This window comes from Pseudorasbora parva, chromosome 20, assembly GCF_024679245.1.
Source record: "Pseudorasbora parva isolate DD20220531a chromosome 20, ASM2467924v1, whole genome shotgun sequence".
NCBI lineage: Eukaryota > Metazoa > Chordata > Actinopteri > Cypriniformes > Gobionidae > Pseudorasbora > Pseudorasbora parva.
The window spans coordinates 40,003,024-40,023,258 of record NC_090191.1 but is presented as its reverse complement, the minus strand read 5'-3'; the positions used below and the strand labels follow the sequence as shown (position 1 = coordinate 40,023,258).

Below are 20,235 nucleotides of genomic sequence, written 5' to 3'. Positions count from 1 at the left end.
GATGGCTCAGAAAGGCCTTCATTGACACCAATGTCATTTCCTCTCTCAGACCCATAAAGGCACTAAAGACGTCGTTACAAAGCCCATCTCACTACAGCGGCTCTACAATCATTTTATGAAGCGGCGAGAATAGTTTTTGTGAACAAAACCCCCCCGAAATAACAACTTATATAGTGATGGGCCGATTTCCAAACAAAGCTTTGAACCATTATGAATCTGTGAATCGATTCATGATCCGGATCGCCAAAGTCACATGATTTCAGCGGTCTGGTGGTTTGACACGCGATTCGAATCATGATTCGATATGCTGATTCATAACGGTTCGAAAGCTTTGTTATGAAATCAGCCCATCACTATATAAGGGGTTATTTCGTTTGTTTTGTCCACAAAAACTATTCTCGCCGCTTCATAAAATGATTGTAGAGCCGCTGTAGTGAGACGGGCTTTGTAACGACGTCTTTAGTGCCTTTATGGGTCTTGAGAGAGGAAATGACATTGGTGTCACTGAAGGCCCTTCTGAGCCATCGGATTTCAACACTAATATCTTCATCTGTGTGTGAAGATGAACGGAGGACTGACGGGTGTCGAACGACATGAGGGTGAGTAATTAATGAGAGAATCTTCATTTTTGGGTGATCTAACCCTTTAAGGAGTAAATACTGAGCAATGGTGCTAACGGATTAATTTGTGTATGGTTTGTCTTAAAGTCTTTTGTTAAAGGGTTACTTCAGCGATAAGCATATGGCTTTCTATCAGTAGAAACCCTGGAGTATATTCAAATGATCGTGCTTCCAAAGGCATGATCTGAAAACGTGCCAGACTGAACACACGCTGTGAATCTATGCCGCGAGTACAGTCGTGATTACCTCAGCTCTCATCACGAGAGCTCATTCAGCTCATCACAATGTATGTAATTTGACTCCTGCAGCTTTTATGCTGTGTGACGCTCCCTCAGCGGCTAAATCACATATTGAACAGACATTTGTAGTACATTGTAGTATCTGTTCTCTAACTGAACTGATTTTATGAAAATGAACGCAGTCGCGGTTGGAAAGTGAAAGCGATCCAGTGATTCAGTAGCGGTGGCTTTGGGAGTGGCCTCGAAGGGCAGCGAAGCATTCTGGGAATTGTTGTCTTTCATCCCCATGAGACAAAAATACATGTTTCAGTCTTTTCTCAATCTAGAAAGCACCAAATTAAAAAATAATTTCACATTTCTACTACATTAATGACCAAGTTTAAATACAGATACATTTTCCCAGCTCTGAAGTAACCTTTTAAAAACACCACATAGACATATAAACATCATTAAACACTTTAACTTAAGATATGCAAATGCAGTTAAAAGCATTGACCAATGGCATTTAAGTGCACACTGATTTTGTTTACATACTTAACTGTTTACATACATTCTTGCTGTGATGGCTGTGATGTGTTTGTTTCCTTGAAATACATCATCTGAAGTTTTTTTTAAATTATTAGTATTATGAAAAAATAAATGTTCACTGTTCCTTTAAGAGCGTATGTCTAGTCTATTTTATACTGAATACACGTTCCAAATCCCCCAAGCATTTTGATTGGCTAACAGATTGTGATGTAAAGAAGCAGTGTGATGATGCATTTCTCCAGGGTCTTCCATCTGTTCTGTTCCCGTTTTCCCAGTTGGGGGAAGGGCTCAGTGTTCCCTGATGGACCGCTGTCATCTGCCGCCCTCAGATGTTTGGCTCAACGCACAGACTCGCTCTCTAAATACACACACGCTAAGATTTACATCATTTACGTAAAATGCAGTCCAGCTTTAATCTAAACAAGTGCTTTGTTTAACAACTGCTCTGCCAAAAAGTGTTAATTTGGCCTTTGGGTTGTCATACATATGTCTTTATTTTGTCTGGGTCAGTGTTAATTGATTGTAATTGGCGATGTGACTTTTGACATGCTTCAGAACTGACCTTCGTGGAGAATTTGTCTCTCTCTGTGTTTTGCTCCACTGTCAGCACTGTTTTAGTCTAAACTTGATGAATGTTCTCTTTTAATAACAGCGTTTGAGGCGAAGTTTGCATCCGGGGCTTTTGAGACGGATTTCTTCCACGTGGACCACCACCACCTCAGCCACGGGCCTGCCCACGCTCGAACCTGGACCGGTCAGACGGGACCGCAGTGCCAGCATCAAAACACCTCACGATGGCCCTTCCAGCAGGTAATGAATGCCTCCATTTTGATCTACTGCCATTTAGTTCATCAAACTGACTTACAGTACATTTTATCATTCAGTCCTCATTCAGCCACGACTTTCCTTTTGGCTGACATCACAGGGATGACGTTCAGTATTTTTGTAGGTCAACCCGTAAGTTGGCTTCACCCAGGTTCCCTCAACAAAAACCCAATAGGATTTTTCTATCGCCTTTTGTATTATTGCAGAAAAGCTCTCTGGCCAACAAAAAATGTATGACCCTTACAATGTTTTGTTCATCATGATAATCACAAATGAACAACTTAAGTTAAAAGCTAAATTTAGGCTAAAACATAAGTTGCTGCCTTGAATTAAAGGGATAGTTCACCCAAAAATGAAAGAATTATGTCATCATTTACTCACCATCAAGTTAATGGGCACCAGTGACTTCCATAGTATGCAAAAAAATACTATGGAAGTCAAGTCCATTAACTGTCTGGTCACCAACATTGTTCAAAATATCTTCTTTTGTGGTCAGCAGAAGAAAGAAATTCATACAGGTTTGGAACAACTTGAGAGCAAGTCAATTATGATTTGTCCCCTTTTGTGTGGTACAGTCCCACATATGGGATTTATAATCAGTGAGGTGACATAAATATACATAATTACTAGTAATACAATACATAGTTTGTAAAAAAAAAAAAAAACACACTGGTGTCTTTGGAAGCAGCAGTAACAATCCATTCAAATATAATTTTGTTTATTCATATCAGATACAAATAGTGTAAGTAACTAAAGTTTACTTTACTTCTCCCAGTTCACCGGTCTCTTACTTTCATGTAATTCGGGAGAAACTGATGAATTCACACACTGTAAATCCAAACTCTCTGAACTACAGCGCAAACAAACACAATAAATATAACGTCGCTGCCCGATGAATCTCTTTTCAGGAAGTGAAAAAAACACTGTATTTCAAAATCAGTTGAATGTAGCGTTGTCATACTTGGTACGGCATCTTTACATGTAACCATATTCTTGCCAGTGTAATGATATAATCCACATTTGACCAAAATTGAGTTTAAATGGACATAAGTGCATATTTTACAGTAACGGTGGTCGATACGCGTTCTTCCGATCATTGATTAGAATGGCTAAGTCTCGTTTCATATTTTACATTCATTTTCAGCGTTTATTTGCGCATCTTCTCAGTTAACAACGACTCTGTGTAGTAACAGCTGCTCTATGTGAAATCACACATCTGAGGGAATTTACGCTGATTAGAGAACCGGCTTTACTGACGAGATGCGCATTAACGACCGGCCGATCGTGATCGGAGCAGCCCTACATTTCAGTAATGAATACAATGTAGACTTAATTGTTTGGCTGACTGAATTCTATTTTCCTACAAACCTTCCTCCTCATTGTTGACCCTCGCAATCGCCTCAATAACAGCCCTATCATAGCTAACATTCATCAATTCACACAGCTCCTTTACAGAGACAGACATCCTGAAGGAAGGGAGAAAAATAGATCAGAAAAAATATAGTGCTATGCTCAGTCAACATTGTTTCACTTCACTTCGGAAATCCGTGCGTTAACATCTTCACAATATGATGAAACTTCTCGAGACCGGCGAGATACTTCCACAGGGTGGGAGATACGCGGCGTGATTGACAGCTTTGACACCAAATGGATATAATGGTTTTCATCACACAGCGAGGATAAATAGATTACTATACATTTATAGACCAAATGTTTTGGCAATATCAGATATTCCCTGGGCCCAAAGCAGCCAGGGGCCTAAGTCCGCCAATGATTTCAGGCTACTGTGAAATGTAATGACGCCTTTCTAAAGTTTTGCCAATAGTAAATGCAGTAATTATCGTTAATACAATAAAAGTAAAAGCACAATGATGCTCTGTTGTAGTGTGTGTAACACCCATGTTTCATTATGCAATCAATCCCTTATGGATAAAATCAAGTCTCGCCTTACATTCCTTTGGCATTGATTTTACCAGAAATATGTCACATTGTGAAAATAAAATGGGTTCCAAATGCCGTTTCATGTTGAATTAATCATAGTCTTGATCACTGCAATCAGCCTTTCTACTAGTGTTGTAGTCGAGACCACCTAAACCGAGACCAAGACAAGACCAAGACTTTGAAGGGCCGAGACCAAGACAAGACCAAGACTTTGAAGGGCCGAGACCGAGTCAAGACCAAGACCAAGACAGGCCGAGACCGAGTCAAGACCGAGACCAATGCATGTCCCCACACTTATGATAAAATGTGGAATATGCATATGATTGGCACTTCTCTCGTATGTGTGGGTGTGTAAGTGTACCATGAGAGAAGTTTTGATCAAATAATCAAAAGGCATTGCAGCTTTGTGGGAATTAATCTTTTTCTTCTATGAGCAAATAACACTTAACTTTTCGTCAATGGGAGGCACTGAAGACGACGTGTCCATATTGTTTACAGTGTATGGTGGACACAAACACCAAACTGACACTGACAGAGTTTTGTGTTTTGTTTTGTGAAAAGCGCTCGTGCCCATTTTAAAACTCAAAGTTCCCTAAGAATGCTAATCTGGATGAGGTATTGATCTCAGACACAGTCCATTATGTCTTAAATGAATGTGAATAACAGGAGGTGGAATATGTATCATACAGATATGCATTAGTATGCTGCTTAAGCAAATTATTTTACATATGTACATATTTTTCATTTACAAATTGAAAATGTTATTGTGCAGCTTTATTGTGCAACAACAAGGAAAAGAAACCCTGTACTTGCATTTTTTGATTAACTACAGTTTGATTTAACAAATATCTCACAATGCAACGAAACAATCATTTTTTATTATCTTATGGTTATATCTCATATTATGTATGATCTCTTATCTTGATGTTTCTTTTGTTCCAACATGTTGAATTGTTTTGGTATATAATCATATCAATATTAGAAATAGCATTAACAGTTAACAAATAGCCACATTTTCTGCCATATACAATTTAATAAAATGATCAGCTAGCTAACAAACAACTTTGTTCTGTTTTCACCTCACTCCAGTCTAAACTAAATGATTTTAGACTATTTATTTTACTACACATTCAACATACATAAGCTAAAATACTGTGGATAGTTAAAACTAATAAATCTTACTCTCCACTCTTGCTAAATTGGGTAAGCGCACTTGTGTTCTCATTTCTGAGGTGTTCTGAGTAAATGATTAAACTGATTCGTTCAGTTCATTGTTGAACAGATCAGTTCTTATTACCGTCGTTAAAATGATTCGGTTCAAATGAGTCATTTGGTCGTGAATCGGACATTAGCAGACCCGTTGTGTGTGAATCACGGCTGTCAGAACATCGCGGAAGGTTTGTCACACAGAAAACACTTCATAACTGGATAGAAATTGTTTCCTGTTTATTTAATGTATGATCTATGTCAGCTGTTTAGCTGGTCAAACGTTTTTTTGAGCGCAATTCACACCGAGCGGTACTTCAAAACAGTTGTCCGAACGCGCAACGTTCAACATGGATTCGGTTTTCTGAACTTTTGATTTAGCTTAATATGTGAAGTATCAGAGAGAGCTTATGTGCTTATTTTGAAGACAGAGAGAGTGCGCAGGGTGGAGTTCTCTGCTCTTTATATGCCTTCAGCTGTGGTCTTGACCGGTCTTGAGACAAAATCCCGAGTCATCTTCGCCCGAGACCGAGACGAGACCGAGTAAAAATGCGGTCGATACCGAGACGAGACCAAGACCTTTAAAAAGTGGTCTCGAGACCGGTCTCGAGACCAAGACCGATCTCGAGTACTACAACACTACTTTCTACATCCTTTTGGTTGGCATCCTTGTTTTAAGTCTTTAACACTTTAATCACACATAAAAATGTTGTTGTAAAAGTATCTCAAATGCTGCAGAATCTGTTTACTATCACTGTTTTTTCTCAATGCCTTTTAACTCTTTCCCATTGACGAAATTTTCCATAATTTTCGATACACTTCTCCACTATTGATTGAATTTTCAGGCAATCCATGTTTTCACTGTTATATGCATCTGCTTACATATGCTATCACTTGTTTCTGCTTCTTTTCCTGTGTTTTGATCAGGAGATTCTGCACTCTTTCAGAAGATGTGTAGTAGCGTCCCCTACCGTATAACAGTGAAAACACGGAAAGCCGGAAAATGGCGGGGAACGAGTTATTCACTTGTTGGTGATTTTTAGTGAATGTATGATGTCAATTGACATTAAAGGGATGATATGATTTGACTTTTTTAACTTTAGTTAGTGTGTAATGTTGCTGTTTGAGCATAAACAACATCTGCAAAGTTATGACGCTCAAAGTAAAGGGCGATATTTACTTTTAAAGAAATTGCTTTTTAAGGATTACAACAAACAGCTGGTTAGGAACAACTAACTTCTTCCCGGGTTGGTGACATCACAAACCTTACAATTTACATAAACTCCGCCCCCCGGGAACATCCAACAAAAGCCATGTGGAGAAGAGAAAGAGTTGTTGTAGACGAGAATATTTGGGAGTCACTCAAACTGTCGCATCCGTCTTTTCACATTTATTGCAATACATTAAGACCACAAATGCAATTTAAAAAGCATGACAACATAAGGTATTACCGTAATTAAACTAAACTATACCTGTTCTATCTTCATGCATAAATTCTCTGGCTAGACACCCAAAGCGCTTTACATATAGAAGGGGGGGGGGGATCTCCTCAACCACCACCAATGTGCAGCATCCACCTGGATGATGTGACGGCAGCCATATTGTGCCAGAACGCTCACCACACACCAGCTGATTGGTGGAGAGGAGACCGAGTGATGAAGCCAATCAGGATATGGGGATTATTAGGAGACCATGATGGACAGAGGTCAATGGGCAATTTTGGCCAGGATGCCGGGGTTACACCCCTTTTCTTTTTCCAAAGGACATCCAGGGATTTTTAACGACCACAGAGAGTCAGGACCTCGATTTAACGTCTCATCCGAAAGACGGTGCTCTTTGACAGTATAGTGTCCCCATCACTATACTGGGGTGTTAGGACCCACACAGACCACAGGGTGAGCGCCCCCTGCTGGCCTCACTAACACCTCTACCAGCAGTGACCTAGTTTTTCCAGTTGGTCTCCCATCCAGGTACTGACCAGGCTCAGCCCTGCTTAGCTTCAGTGGGAAACCAGTCTTGGGCTACAGGGTGATATGGCTGCTGGCATATTATCCTGACAGAATATGCTTATCGATGACTTGAAGATGGTTAACTCATAAATTCATCAACTAACCCTTCAGAAACGTCCTGTGTTACTAAGTCGTCACTTCTTCTTGAGTCTCTCCATCATTGTCCGACTCTGGTTTGAACATAAACATAAACATTAAACATAAAAGGCTGAACAGTGTCTACCTTTTTAGTGTGTGTCTGCGAGGTAATCAGAGCTGCTAACACAAGCTCTTAAAGCTCCGCCCTCTTCTAGAAAGGGGGCGGGAGCAGCAGCTCATTTGCATTTAAAGGGACACACAAAAACGGCACCCTCAAAAAGTGGCTATTTTAACATGCTATATAAAATGTATTAAAAAAATGCTATACTGTGGGGTATATTGAGCTAAAACTTCACATACACACCCCGGGGACACATCATGTTACATCATGTAAAAAGGAGCATAATAGGACCCCTTTAAGTTCACTCAGGTGTCCTAGCAGAGAAACCACATGTGTAGTTCATCACATTAACTACGTGCATGTTCCAATGATGATTCACAAACACAAAAGTGTCCAAATACTTCATTTTGAAGCCATTATCTATTGTTTTATTATTTCAAACCTAACACACACTGACATTTTTGTTTGAGAAGTACGCTTGTGCTTTTGTAATTTAATGCAATGACATTTGCACATTTGTCCAAATACTTCTCAGGTCCGCTGAATGTGACTCATGAAGTGTTTTGAAGCAACAGTAAGTACTTTCTGAAAATATGAGTCCAGGGAGAGATTTATCTGAAACCACTTTGATCCGTTTGCCCTCATTTTGTTTTGTTTGTCATCGTTGTCTCATCCATTAGTGTTTCGCACAGCTGTTATGGATCGCCGTCAAGCGCTTGAACTTTCCAGAGCTCCTACTGCATCGCTCCGTCTGAATGTTTGATTCACATTTTATAATGTCCATCTTTGGGCATTTCTCCACCTTTATATCTCTTATTTCAGCGTGTTATACAGCCCAGCTAAAGTTCAGCCCATTAATACGGATATCCAGATAGCCATCTGCACTATGTAGACAGAGAGTTTAAAGAGGCTTCCTGGAGACACGAGAGCCAGGGTTGTGTTTAGATTCAGGTCCTGTCGAAATAAAAGCCCCTGTGAAAAATGGAGGGTCACACGATTGCCTGCATTACCATGTTGAGGCTGGTCTTAAAGTACCAGGTCTCCTTAATGGATATCTGAAGAGTGTTCCCACAGCAGGAGGCCTGTTCGCTCGGGTCCTTTATAGTTGGCAGGAAAAATCAAGTCTGACCCGCTCTGCAAAGATACACCACTTGGACTTTTGTAACCTCGGAAAGTGCATTGTGAACTTTCTCATTTACAAGTTTGCCTCTTGAGAGGTAAATGGTTATGCCATGTTGAGTTAAGCTGAAGTATCTTCATTGAGGACACAATGGCTACCTTTACACGCAGCCAAATAATCCGTTATTAATCGGATTGAGAAGCACCTCAAATTTAAAACATGTAAATAATTTGGCATAACTCCAGAAATTTAAGGTGATCAGTTACATAACATTTTTTAAGTTAAGAAATTCAAAGTTTAAGTAAGCAAAACTTGCTGTTTTTATTTATTACTCGTAAATTTTAATTACTCTTAACTTAAATTTGAGTACGCTTATTCATGCATTTAACTCAAAATTATCATGTAATCTTAATTTAAATATTTTTAGTGTGAAAACTTGGCTAGCTTTAACTCGCTAATATAATGAAAGCTAAATTGCTAATTGGTAACACAACACTTTGATAGCATCAGCATACCATAGTGATTGCTGAATGACAGCAATATAAAATATTTAATATATATCTGTTTTTTAACCCTACAAAACCCCAAATAACAGAAGCTATTCTAAATTAGCATAACAAAACATTAAACACTACCAAATCTCCCACTTAACATTAACCTTGCACAAAAAACATTATGTAACACTTAATTTTACCATTTACTCTCCTTTTTGAGTGTAATAGCAAAGCATGTTTTTCACTAGCCCATTTTCCGTTAAAGGGGGGGTGAAACACTCAGTTTCAGTCAATCTCATGTCAATCTTGAGTACCTATAGAGTAGTATTGCATTCTTCATATCTCCGAAAAGTCTTTAGTTTTATTATATTTATAAAAGAAATATGGGCTGTACCGAGTCTTTCCGGGAAAAAACGAGCGGCTGGAGGAGTATCGAGTGGGCGGAGCTAAAGAATGACGATCGCGCAAAGAGGTGACGTCCTCAAGCGTGGAGAAACCCATCTATCTCAGCTAATAGATATATGATCCAGAATCTAATTCGGAGGCTGAAATAGAAACAGCAGGACGTCCGTCTCTGTGGTATGGACTGTATTTAGTGGCCTGTCAACATTTGTGTGTCTTTACTCTCAGTTTATGAGGACATGTTTCGGTTTATGAACTATTGTATGCGACTAAACCTTAGCAGTAGCAAGCAAAACGGTTTTGCACGTCAGACTAGTGTAACGTTATACAGAGAACAACAATGGAGTCCGTTAGCACATTTGAATGACGAAGCACGCGATCGTGTCGTTTACTGATGTTTACTCACGCGACGATAGCCGACAGCACAGACATTTGAAGCAGTTTTACTCACCGGCTGCTTCCAAAGCAGGACCGAACCTTTATTGCTGGGACGGCTCCGTCAAAAACACACTTCTTGGAGTGTGGAGATCCACTTTGCGACGCGACTGAAGCGATGTTGTAAAGCTTCCCGTCATTTCTGCGTTCTAATCGGTTCAAATGCAGCGCTGCCTTCCCGGAATGCTGTGCTGAAGCGTTGAAGTCGCTTAATGTCAAAGTGGAGGAATGAAGTGGAGCGTGGCGCGGACTATAACCGACATAAGTGTTCACGGACGACTGGATCTGCACCTGAGCGAGTGTTTACGGACGTGCATTTCCTCTCTCGCTCTAGTCACGCGCGCACACCCTACCGGGAGAAGAGCCCGTACAGCCCACACAAGGACCTTCCGCTCTATTAACGTCAAGCCGAGCCATACTCGGAAAAAAACTCTCCGAAACTCGTGAGAAACCGGAAGGAGTATTTTTGACACAGAAATACTCCATCAAACGTCCAACATTAGTTTTTGAAACTTTGTCAATGTTTAGGATGGGAATCCAAGTCTTTAACAGTGTAAAAAGCTCAGTATGCAGGAAACAGCATTTCACCCCCCCCCCCCCCTTTAAATTAAATTTTGTCTAATATAAAGAAACAAGTTCTTAAAACTCAGTTTTGTGAACTCAAAAGAAAAGAAAAGTTCCAAATATTATTTGTTTGGTTTAAGTTGGCTCTACTCAAACCACTTAATTATTTTGAGCGTTAGGCTTCACAGTGCAGGTAAAAACATGAGATCTTCTCCTCTTTTGCAGTTTGGTGAACAGTGACTCATGGAACAACTCCGTTATGCTCACCATTTCCAAGAGCAGATCCATGTCCGCTTCATACGCTGCCTCCGCCACCAACCACATCTATAGCAAGAGCCGAAGAGGTAAAGCACTCTGTGTGTGTGTTTGTCAAGTGTAAGGAGATAAATAGGCTTTGGCAGTGCCAGTGTGATGCCTCTGCTCTCTGACAGGTTATCCTTCTTCCAACATCTCACCTCTGGCTTCACCCTGCCACTCCCCTCCAGTCCAGGGCACTCCGGTCAACAGTCCCACCAACAAAAGCCCTTCAGTGGAGCTGCCTGACACAGAGCTTCCCCAGGGCGACGGCCCGCCGCCACGCAGCCCCCACAAAGCCTTAACCCACAGTCAGAGCGCCCCCAGCCCCACTACCACACACTGGGCGCCTCCTCCACTTTGTAGCAGGTAAACCTAAAGACTTAAGATATACAAAGATGATGCACTCATATTACTATGAATGGGAGAAAGTGCAACGCACAATATGGCGGAATAAGTCCCGCCTTCTAAATGAAAGAGCCAATCGCCAACTGGTAAAGTTATTACGTCACTGCAGCTGCCGTTAGAAGTTCCACTTGCTACAGAAACAGTCCAGCCTTTTTAGTCATGATTTGAGCATTTACAAACAAAATGAATGAGACAGATGTTGTCACATATCAGTAGCTGTACTTTCACGACTGAAATAGCGTTTCAAAGATGGCCGCCGAGTGACTGACTCGCCTTAAAGGGATAGTTCATCCAAAAATGAAAATGTGATGTTTATCTGCTCACCCCCAGTGCGTCCAACATGTAGGTGTGTTTGTTTCTTCAGTATATAACAAATGAAGATTTTTAACTCCAGCCGTTGCTGTGTGTCAGTCATATAATCATGTGAATGGGTAACAATTCTAGGAGAGCAAAAAAATTCATTCACTGTTGGAACTTGAAAGCAGACATAAAAAGCACTACATTTGTATTTGTATCTTAAAGCATTGTCAAATTATCCAAAAGTAATAAATCATTTTATATATGCACATTAGTCATCTCATTCTTATCATTTATATATATTCATTTTATATCATTTTTGTGAATAACTCTAGCTGTAATTTATTACGCAAAAGTGTTATTATATTTTCCAAAATATTTAATAAATAAACATGCAGGTGTAGCGTTCACAGGATTTCTCTGTGTATTATTTTATATTTGCATATTAATCATCTCATTCTTATAATTTAAATATTAATTTCATATAAATGTTTAATAGATTTTGATGTAATTTATCATGCAAAATTATATTTTCCAAAATATTTAATAAACAAAAATGCTGGTGTAGTGTCCACATAACTCAAATCTATCATTTAATATTTGCATATGAAACATTTAATTTTTATGAAATATTCATTTTCATATCTATTTGCTGCAATTGTTTTTTATTCATTTTGTATTATATTTTCCAAAATATTTAATAAACAAACATGCAGGTGTAGCTTCCATAGGATTTTCCTATAAGTACATTTTTATATTTTCATATTAATCATCTCATTCTTATTATTTACATGTTCATTTTATATCAATTTTTAATGACCCTTGCGGTAATTTTTTAACACAAAATGATTATATTTTCCAAAATATTTAATAAACAAGCATGCATATGTAGCACCCACAGACCTCAAATCTTTAATTTCACATTTTCTTACTAATAATGTAATACTCATATTTTACATAAAAATTTATCTATATTTCAAAATCTATATTTGTTAAAAAATTCTTGCTGCAATTTATTTAAAATAATTTTGTGTTATATTATCCAAAATACTTAATAAACAAACAAGCAGGTGTAGCATCCACAGAACTCAAAACTATAACTTTTTTAATTATCATATGAAATATACACTTTCATATCTATCGTTGGTTTAAAAAAAAAATATTTCAAAATAATGTTGTATTATCAAAATGATTTATTAAACACACATGCAGGTTGACCGTCCACAGAACATATTTGCATATTACAAATTCATTTTCATACTTAAAATATCAATATCATATGTTTTTAATAACAACTCATTTAATAACAGCTGTTATTATATTGGATTCTAATAGTTCACCCAAAAATGAAATATATAAAGGTTTGGAGCAACATGAGCGTGAGTAAATGATGACATTTTTGGGGTGAAATATGTGAATCAGCCATGTCATGTCTGTGAGTGATCAGTAATATTCCTGAAAGAACTCACAACACGAGTTGTAAAAGCTGAGCCTTTTATTAAAAAGTTGCCCAAACAGTGTTGTGTACCTGAAATTGTGTTGCTTTTTGTGAATGAGGTGTGCTCAAATTCTCTGAAGGTCTTTTTGAAGAATTTTGATTCCATGCAGGGATACTAATGGGTAATTTTGAAAGCGAACATCGAGTTAATATTCATTTCGGGCACAATTCATCACCACGCTAAAAACCACATGCTTGCCGTCTCCAAAGATCGGAGCGTATCCTGTGGCCCGGGATGTTCTACAACAGTGGACTGCAGCTTCAGCCCATTATGTGGTTACTGAACAACCACTGATCATTAACTGTGAAAAATAACCAACACTCTGTCTAAATATTAACAGATGGACATACATGGTCAGATCTGCTGTTTTACTCACAGCGATCACTAATGTCCTGGCGATGAGACAAGGTCACCGTCCCCTTGGCCCGTAATGAATGCTGGGCACAAAGGAACAGCTTGATTAGGTTCTGTCTGACCCGCTATTTCACCGAGCTAAACTAAACAACAGTGACAACGACTAGAGCGCCTGCGCACACAATCAGGACGCCTCTCCATTTTCACTTCAGAATATTAAAATATGCATGAAATGCATACGCTATCCACCATTTCCTAGCTTTCCTAACTCACAAAGCATCAAAACATCAAGCGTAATGAACAGATTCCAGTGCCTGCAATGATGGATGATAGAAGTCAACACGAAATGGCATTTTTTTATATCGTGATCTGACTTATTTCAGAGTGAAACAGGATATAATGTGAGAGGGGGAAAGAGCAGAATGTGACTTGATTTTATTCTTTGGAAATTGATTGAGTTTTGAAAATGATGAAATTTGATGAAAGATCTTTTTTTATTTTTTTATTTGGAATAACATTAACAGACAAATCATCCACAATAAAACCAGGAACGCAGTGAGAGAGTAAATTGTTGGTTTATTACTTTACTTGCTGTTGTACAACAGTTATTATTATTATTTAATTATTGTTGTTGCTGTTAAAATGCGATACAAAAGCAAATAAAAGACAAAACTTTTATCAAAATAAATCAGACAAATTGTCGACAATAAGACCAGGAACCTGTCCTGAGAAAGTCAATTGTAAAATATACACCAATCAGATATTATAATAATATTATGACCTTTCTAATATTGTGTTGGTCCTCTTTTGCTGCCAAAACAGCCCTGACCCGTCGAGACATGCACTCCACTAGAGCCCTGAAGGTGTGCTGTGGTATCTGGCACCAAGATGTTAGCAGCAGATCCTTTAAGTCCTGTAAGTTGCGAAGTGGTGCCTCCATGGATCGGCCTAGTTTGTTCAGCCCATCCCACAGATGCTCGATTGGATTGAGATCTGGGGAATTTGGAGGCTAAGTCAATCTCAAAAACTCAAACTCGTTGTGCTTCTCAAACCATTCCTGAACCATTTTGCTGTGCATTATCCTGCTGAAGGAGTCACAGCCACCAGGGAATACCATTTCAATGAAAGGCTGTACATGGTCTGCTCTGCAACAATACTCAGGTAGGTGGAGCGTGTCAAAGTAACATCCATATGGATAGAGAACCCAAGGTTTCCCAGCAGAACATTGACCAAAGCATCACACTTCTCCGCCGGCTCGCCTTCTTCCCATAGTGCATCCTGGGGCCATGTGTTCCTCAGGTAAGCACTCCCATGCACCGGACCATCCACATGATGTAAAAGAAAACGTGATTCCTCAGACCAGGCCACCTTCTTCCATTGCTCTGTGGTCCAGTTCTGATGCTCACGTGCCACTGTTGGTGCTTTCGGCGGGGTCAGGGGTCAGCATGGGCACCCTGACTGGTCTGCGGCTATGCCGCTCCATACACAACAAACTGAGATGCTCTGTGTATTCTGACACCTTTCAGCAATCTGAGCTCCAGTAGCTCGTCTGTTTGATCGGACCACACGGGCCAGCCTTCGCTCCCCACGTGCATCAATGAGCCTTGGCCGCCCATGACCCTGTGGCCGGTTCTCCACTGTTCCTCTTGGAGCACTTTTGATAGATACTGACCACTGCAGACCGGGAACAGCCCACAAGAGCTGCAGTTTTGGAGATGCTCTGACCCAGTCGTCTAGCCGTCACAATTTGGCCCTCGTCAATCTCGCTCAAATCCTCACGCTTGCCCATTTTTCCTGCTTCTAACACATCAACTTTGAGGACAAAATGTTCACTTGCTGCCTAATATATCCCACCCACTAACAGGTGCCGTGATGAAGAGATAATCAGTGTTATTCACTTCACCTGTCATAATGTTATGTCTGATCGGTGCATAATATTTGTTGCATAATATTTTAAGGTTAACATTTACACATTTGGCAGACGCTTTATCTAAAGCGACTTACATCTTGCTTTCCCTGGGAATCAAACCGGTGTCCTTGGCGTTGCTAGCGCCACGCTCTCCTGGTTGAGCTACAGAAAAGCAACGGGTTATTCAAACGTTTAACGGGTTTATTTTTAATGGGTTTAATGGGTTATTTAAATGTTTCTGAAGCAAAAAGGTTTTTTTTGAGCTGTGTAATCTATAAAACAAAATGAATTAAATTAACTAATTAACTAAATCCATAAAATGATTGTATATTCTATGAGTGTGTGTGTGTGTGTGTGTGTGTGTGTGTGTGTGTGTGTGTGTGTGTGTGTGTGTGTGTGTGTGTGTGTGTGTGTGTGTGTGTGTGTGTGTGTGTGTGTGTGTGTGTATGTGTGTGCGTGTGTGCGTGCGTGCGTGTGCACGTGCCTGTGTGTATGTTTTGTAAATGTGACAATGAGTCGTGACAGTGATTGTTGTGTGTGTTGTAGTTGTGGAAGGCCGTACAGTAAACTGAGGCACGGGGACGGATCCACAGACGCAGGAGACCGAACCCAACCGTCAGGTGATGCTGCCGTCATGTCTGTCCGTCTCTGAATTAGCATTTAGATGCATTTCACTTATTATCTATTTTTCTGTTGCGATCTGTGATATTACAGCTCAATCCTCGATTGAATCTCTGAGTTAATATGTAATTGGTGTCTTTACGAGTCTTTCTAAGCCGTCAGTCTGCTCAAACGTGAAATATTACAACAGGCGTAATCACGCTTTTCTAATAACCTTTCAGACGAACCGGTGATAATGTCATCAGACTATGACAGCACCTATGAGACCAACCACAGTGACAGCAGCGACTTTGCACAGAACGAGGAAGACGGAGAGGGTCACAGGAAGCCCTGCGGGACGTACCCGCCTCAGACGCTCACGCTGGCCGCTCTCATACCACCCGAGGTAAACAGGGCTTCTGCAGGACAAATTGATTTTTTATCACTGCAGTTTAGTTCAGGCAGGCAGATGGGCTTTTTTCTGCTGCTGTTCGGTGTTAGAGGACCTGCATCAGCATGCATAAAATATGCATATACATTTTCTGCACACTGCAAAGAAATGATTATTCTGTATTCTTGTCTTGTTTCCAGTACAAATATCTTGAGAACTTTTCTTGTGAAGCAAAAAGTGTTATTTGTGTTTTATTTATTTTTTAAGCATATGCTCACTTAATTCGAATGCTTCTAAAAGAAGACATTATTTTATTATTTTATAAGAACACAGGACTTGTAAATGCATCTTGATTTAAAATGGTTTAGATATTTGTACTGGAAAACAAGACAAAAATACTGAGGAATCAAATCGATTCTTTGCAGTGTGCAGAAAATGTATAATGCACAAAAAAAATCCAGCAATGGCATAAATAAATGAGTGTTATGTGCAATACTCTGAGCTGTTTGATCCTGTAAAACTAAACCTGTCATCACAGAGCGTTTTTGCTTTGATGTGCTGGTGATTTGTTTTTGCTGTGGTTTGATGACAGACTCTCTTTGTGCGATGCCGTTCTAACTACCCTCTTGAGTAGTTTCATATGCACCACTTTTTTAGTAAGTAATTTCAGTCAAGATGGCACAGTTTGTGACCTGAAATCATTTCCTCTGCAGGATAAGCCCATCTTGGCCCCAGAGCCCCTGGTAATGGAGGGACTCGAGCCTCTCATGAGTCAGATCAACAACTGGAACTTCCCCATCTTCAGTCTGGTGGAGAAAACCAATGGCAGATGTGGCTGCATTCTCAGCCAGGTGAGACGCTGACATCTAGTGGAGGTGGAGAGCACAGGCACACAATACACACTCACTAAGGGTGCTTTACACTGGCAGTTTAGTTCAAAAAAGGGCATAGTTCGCTTGAATAATTGGTAATGTGAAAGCTGTTGTGTGGACCGAACACGAGAGGAGGTAGTCTGAGTTCGGTTGCACTGGAACCTCGGCGCAATTCTTGTGAATGTCAAAGGCAACTCGGAAATAACCTGTGCATGCATTTTAGACGATGACGACGTCATTAGTTCAACAAAACGCATGAAAAATTGTTACAGATTGTTTCCCAATGTGAAAGCCTACAATTTCTCTATTCTAGCAACAATGTATATACAATCTAACTCCTGTGCTAGGATAATTGGCTCATATTTGGACTTTAAAAAATCTCTTTTTTATTAAATAATAGCAATGAATCAATTTGTTGGAACAATTTGTTACATGTTACACCATGGATCCAAAAAGTATTTTTTTAAAAATTCACTTTTTATCCCTGATTTTGTCCCCAGAATTGAGATATAAACTTCACAAGTTATAAAGTCTGAATTGTGACATAAAAAGTCACAATTACCTTCTTTTTTTTCTTTTTATTCTATGGCGGAAACAATCCATAGATTTGATTCCATGGAAATATATATATATAGTAAATTTGTAATAAATATTAAATAAACAAGTGTAAAATAAGTGTTTGTTTAAATGTAGCAACTTTATGTACGTCGTATTTGTTCATGTTTGTGTGTGTGTATTGGGCTGTCAGATTGATTAATCGTGATCAATCACATCTAACATAAAAGTTTATGTTTATGTAATATTGTGTGTGTGTGTGTGTGTGTGTGTGTATGTGTGTGTGTGTGTGTGTGTGTGTGTGTGTGTGTGTGTGTGTGTGTGTGTGTGTGTGTGTGTGTGTGTGTGTGTGTATATATGTGTGTACACACACACACACACACACACACACACACACATACAGTATTATTGTTTTGAATGTGTTGTTTAATTTAAGACTTGAAAGATCTAAAAAGATTTGCGATTGCTCTCCGTGGTTCAGGTGTCCTACCGGTTGTTTGTGGATACGGGACTCTTTGAGACGTTCAAGATTCCGGTGAGAGAGTTCATGAACTACTTCCACGCTCTGGAGAACGGATACAGGGACATCCCATGTGAGTCCTTGTGCTGCAAGAGACATGTTTACAGAAATATGTTAACAATGAAATAACTTATGATGTACAGCAGATGTTGTGTGCAGTCAGCGTCACCTCTAGTGGAATAAACTGCCCCTAAATCATCAGCTGTGGTGCACTGTACTTTAGTGTGTGTTGTATCTCCCCCTAGTGGTCGTTTACAGTATCAAACCTCGTCTTCTTCCACAGATCACAACAGGATCCATGCAACAGACGTCCTACATGCGGTTTGGTACCTCACTACTCAGCCTGTGCCTGGTTTACCTACACTGGGATCACTTAGTGACTCAGGTAAGAATGTTACACTTATCACAGTTTGGAAAAGTTACAATGGAAATAATTTGTGTTTGAAGACTCTGTCTGTCTTTAGACTCTGACAGTGGACTCGCTCACGGCCGCACAAAGTACCTGATGTCAAAGACGTATCCCATAGAGGAGCAGAGTTACGGCTGTCTGTCCGGCCTCATCCCCGCTCTGGAGCTGATGGCGCTTTACGTCGCGGCTGCCATGCATGATTACGACCATCCTGGCAGGACCAATGCGTTCCTGGTGGCCACCAGCGCTCCACAGGTCATCACTTTTCCTTGAAGTGTTTCTGTGGAGAAGTCATTTCCTTGTATTGTATTGTATGTGCTTTCTTAAGAGTCATAGCGGGCACTTATACTAATACAGAGAGGAAATTACTCAAGTACACCTCGTACACTAATTAATAATAAGGGTTTCGGAAAGGTGATTTAATCCATGAGCTGAACAACACTGGTGTAGTGTATGTAGCAGTTTCTACGAAATTGACACAGGTGTAATGAAAAATATATACAGCTCTGGAAAAAATTGAGACTATTTAACATTGATAGCTCACCCAAAAATGAAAATTCTGTCATCATTTACTCACCCTCATGTTGTTCCAAACCTGTATGAGTTTCTTTCTTCTGCTGAACACAAAAAATATATTTGGAAGAATGTTTGTAACCAAGCAGATTGAGCAACCATTCACTACCATAGTAGGGAACAAATACTATGATAGTGAATGGTTGTTCTATCTGCTTGGTTACAAACATTCTTCCAAATATCTTCTTTTAAAGAGAACTGTCCCTTTAAGTTGTCTCTTATTTTTCCCAGAGCTGTATATAATTGTGCTCTGTGTCGATTGTTTTATTTGTGATAACACAATGAAACATGGCAATTTGCATATACATAATTCTTTGCCAGACTGTCATGCATCGAAATTATGAACACATGCAAAAACAAGAGAGAACCAACTAAATACTAATGACTGATTATGTTGTAGTCAAGTTATGCTTTTTCCTTTGAGCATTTTGTTTTTCTGTCCATTTTTTGTGTAGTAAAGGAACACTTGTAGCTGTGGTTTGCATTTTTTGTAAAATATTTCTGTCCGATAAATACCTCAACCAAGTTTAGTGTTTTGTTCTTCCCTCATATTTAAAATGTTTTTAAAATATTAAATAATTAACTCATATGTTTTTATGGTTTAATCAAACTTGTAGGGTTATTATACCTTTTTGGCCCCTACTGTGTGTGTGTGTGTGTGTGTGTGTGTGTGTGTGTGTGTGTGTGTGTGTGTGTGTGTGTGTGTGTGTGTGTGTGTGTGTGTGTGTGTGTGTGTGCGTGCCTGTGTGTACACATGAATGGATGTTTGTGTGTTGTGTGTGTGTGTATGTAGGTAAGTGTGTGTGAGTGTGCATGTGTGGAGTGTGTGTGTGTGTGTGTGTGTGTGTGTGTGTGTGTGTGTGTGTGTGTGTGTGTGTGTGTGTGTGTGTGTGTGTGTGTGTGTGTGTGTGTGTGTGTGTGTGTGTGTGTGAGCCTGTTTATGTGGTTTATGAGGACACAAATTTGTATAAC

The 20,235-nt window shown here is 39.6% G+C and overlaps 1 protein-coding gene across 2 annotated transcripts in view; it reads left to right on the top strand.

Moving 5' to 3' along the window:
* Positions 1-20,235, top strand: part of pde3a (phosphodiesterase 3A, cGMP-inhibited) — a 123,599-nt gene that overhangs the window by 91,785 nt on the left and 11,579 nt on the right. Inside the window, exons 4-12 of one of the 2 annotated variants that reach the window (XM_067427009.1) lie at positions 2,040-2,197; positions 10,808-10,926; positions 11,068-11,245; positions 15,890-15,963; positions 16,186-16,349; positions 17,048-17,185; positions 18,243-18,354; positions 18,565-18,666; positions 18,746-18,945. In XM_067427009.1, coding sequence (XP_067283110.1) covers positions 2,040-2,197; positions 10,808-10,926; positions 11,068-11,245; positions 15,890-15,963; positions 16,186-16,349; positions 17,048-17,185; positions 18,243-18,354; positions 18,565-18,666; positions 18,746-18,945 — 1,245 coding nt within the window. Of the gene's footprint in view, positions 1-2,039; positions 2,198-10,807; positions 10,927-11,013; positions 11,246-15,889; positions 15,964-16,185; positions 16,350-17,047; positions 17,186-18,242; positions 18,355-18,564; positions 18,667-18,745; positions 18,946-20,235 lie in introns of both variants that reach the window. The other variant, XM_067427008.1, reaches the window with a different exon arrangement.